At 48.3% G+C, this 3082-nt stretch overlaps 1 protein-coding gene across 1 annotated transcript; it reads right to left on the bottom strand.

Annotated features, from left to right (window-relative positions):
• Nucleotides 1-325: 325 nt before the first annotated feature.
• On the bottom strand, nt 326-2429 carry LOC131186084 (uncharacterized). The gene is made up of 2 exons (XM_058159330.1): nt 1874-2429; nt 326-1514 (listed from the first exon to the last, which is right to left on the bottom strand). The coding sequence occupies exons 1-2, from the start codon at nt 2043-2045 to the stop codon at nt 1075-1077; spliced, it is 612 nt and encodes a 203-aa protein (XP_058015313.1). The 5' UTR covers nt 2046-2429; the 3' UTR covers nt 326-1074.
• Nucleotides 2430-3082: the final 653 nt, after the last annotated feature.

Raw genomic sequence — 3082 nt, 5'->3', positions numbered from 1 at the left:
AAGATACAGGATAATAACCTTAACGTCCCATTAAAAAGGGTGGTTTGTTTTTGTGTCCGCAATACCCGCTTTGACCACAGGATGGCAGCGTTCGATCCCATAGCATTAACCTAGGCTTTTCCGACGGCCTCAACGCTATCGCTAAGGGAGAGAAAACCGTGCCCTCCTGTGGTCAAAGAAAGAATAGCAGACACACAGAAAAAAACCTTTTAACGGGATTTTACGTTTTATTATTCTGTATCTTTATTATTCAACGCCTCACGATTTACGTTAATACGGCAACAGGAGGCCGAGGGGCTACAACACAGGCACAGAAGAAGGAATCCTTCCAGACCCAAACCGAGTGAAAAAGATCTACGATGGTCTCAACGCTAACGGTAAGGGACAGAAAAGAGCGCCATCCTGGGGTTGAAGCAGGTTCTAGCAGCCACCCAAAGAAAAACCTTTTAAATGGCATTTTAAGGTTATTCTTTATTATTAAAGGCTTGTTATTAATAGGCCACCTTAACTCGGTGTATGGCCTTTGAAGCAGGATTTCCTTTACCGCGCCCACGCTGCAGCAAACGAGACTCCCGTTGCCCTAATACCGTATTAATAAGGCGTCAATAATAAAAGATACAGGATAATAACCTTAACGTCCCATTAAAAAGGGTGGTTTGTTTTTGTGTCCGCAATACCCGCTTTGACCACAGGATGGCAGCGTTCGATCCCATAGCATTAACCTAGGCTTTTCCGACGGCCTCAATGCTATTGCTAAGGGAGAGAAAACCGTGCCCTCCTGTGGTCAAAGAAGGAATAGCAGACACACAGAAAAAACCTTTTAACGGGATTTTACGTTTTATTATTCTGTATCTTTATTATTCAACGCCTCACGATTAACGTTAATACGGCAACAGGGTGCCAGGAGCCGCCACACCGGCCCCGAAGGAATCGTGCTTCAAAAGAGTTAAACCCATTTTAAAAGGCCTACGATGGCTTCAGCGCTATCGGTAAGGGACAGAAAACGGTGCCCATCGGGTGGTCCGAGCCGGTAGGCGGCCACAAAAAGCCCCGCAGTGCAGAGCGGCAAGACCTTCAGGGGCCGATCCGCTTCCGTCGCCCTTCTCCGCATGGCTTCCGATTACCGTGCCAGTGCTTCTTCGAGCGACCTTCCCAGTATGGCCGACTTCCTTTGTGCCCTTCTCCTGGCATTGCCACCTCAAGTTCCTTTTGCAGCCGCCTTCCTAGTACGACCGACTTCCTGTCAATTTCCAGCGGCCTTCTCCCAGTTCCTTTGAAAAATGACCTTCTCATCATGGCTGACTTCCTTTGATTCCCCAACTTCCTTTCTGAGCGACCTTTTCGTCTCGGCACACTTCCTGTCCGTCCAACGCGGCGTCCCCCAGCCCGACGTCCCACCATTTTGAAAAACGACGTTTCTCTGACGGTCAACTTCCCGTCCATCCTTCTTAGTTTTCCGGCCAACTTCCTTGTGCAGCTATTTTCTCGTCGCGGGGGTGTTTTAAGCTTCAACGCTAAGGGAAAGGAAACAGAGCCCTCCTGTGGTCCAGGTCGGTATAGCAGGCATAAAAAGAAAAGCTAAAGCTAAGGGCCAGTAAACAGTGCCATCGTGTGGCCCACGCAGGTATAGCAGCCAGCAAGAGAAAAAGTTTCTTCACGTTAAGCTTATTATTTATTATTATTAAAACCTTTATTAATATTAATAGGCCTTATTAGGGTTAGGGTTAGGTTTAGGGTTTAGGGTTTAGCGTTTGGGTTAGGCAGTGCAGTTAAGCCCCGCAGTGCAGAGCGGCAAGAAAACCACCACAACTCTACGCTCCCCTTTAGGGGCCGATCCGCTTCCGTCGCCCTTCTCCGCATGGCTTCCGATTACCGTGCCAGTGCTTCTTCGAGCGACCTTCCCAGTATGGCCGACTTCCTTTGTGCCCTTCTCCTGGCATTGCCACCTCAAGTTCCTTTTGCAGCGGCCTTCCTAGTACGACCGACTTCCTGTCAATTTTCAGCGGCCTTCTCCCAGTTCCTTTGAAAAATGACCTTCTCATCATGGCTGACTTTCTTTGATCCCCAACTTCCTTTCTCAGCGACCTTTTCGTCACGGCACACTTCCTGTCCGTCCAACGCGGCGTCCCCCAGCCCAACGTCCCACCATTTTGAAGAACGACGTTTCCCTCACGGTCGACTTCCCGTCCATCCTTCTTAGTTTTCCGGCCAACTTCCTTGTGCAGCTATTTTCTCGTCACGGGGGTGTTTTAAGCTTCAACGCTAAGGGAGAAGAAACAGAGCCCTCCTGTGGTCCAGGTCGGTATAGCAGGCATAAAAAGAAAAGCTAAAGCTAAGGGCCAGTAAACAGTGCCATCGTGTGGCCCACGCAGGTATGGCAGCCAGCAAGAGAAAAAGTTTCTTCACGTTAAGCTTATTATTTATTATTATTAAAACCTTTATTAATATTAATAGGCCTTATTAGGGTTTAGGGTTTAGGGTTTGGTTTAGGGTTTGGTTTAGGGTTAGGGTTTGGTTTAGGGTTTGGGTTAGGGGTTTGGTTTAGGTTTAGGTTTAGGTTTAGGTTTAGGTTTAGGGTTAGGGTTAGGGTTAGGGTTAGGGTTAGGGTTAGGGTTAGGGTTAGGGTTAGGTTTAGGGTTAGGGTTAGGGTTAGGGTTAGGGTTAGGGTTAGGGTTAGGGTTAGGGTTAGGGTTAGGGTTAGGGTTAGGGTTAGGGTTAGGGTTAGGGTTAGGGTTAGGGTTAGGGTTAGGGTTAGGGTTAGGGTTAGGGTTAGGGTTAGGGTTAGGGTTAGGGTTGGGGTTAGGGTTGGGGTTAGGGTTAGGTTTAGGGTTAGGGTTAGGGTTAGAGTTAGGGTTAGGGTTAGGGTTAGGGTTAGGGTTAGGGTTAGGGTTGGGGTTAGGGTTGGGGTTAGGGTTAGAGTTAGGGTTAGGGTTGTGCTTTGAGTTATGCTTGGGGTTAGGGTTAGGGTTGGGTTAGGATTCGGTTAGGGTTAGGGTTAGGGTTAGGGTTAGGGTTAGGGTTAGGGTTAGGGTTAGGGTTAGGGTTAGGGTTAAGTTTAGGTTTAGGCTTAGGCTTAGGGTTT

The sequence above is a fragment of the Ahaetulla prasina genome, chromosome 16, assembly GCF_028640845.1.
Source record: "Ahaetulla prasina isolate Xishuangbanna chromosome 16, ASM2864084v1, whole genome shotgun sequence".
NCBI classification, from domain to species: domain Eukaryota; kingdom Metazoa; phylum Chordata; class Lepidosauria; order Squamata; family Colubridae; genus Ahaetulla; species Ahaetulla prasina.
This window is presented reverse-complemented; position numbering and strand designations above follow the sequence as displayed.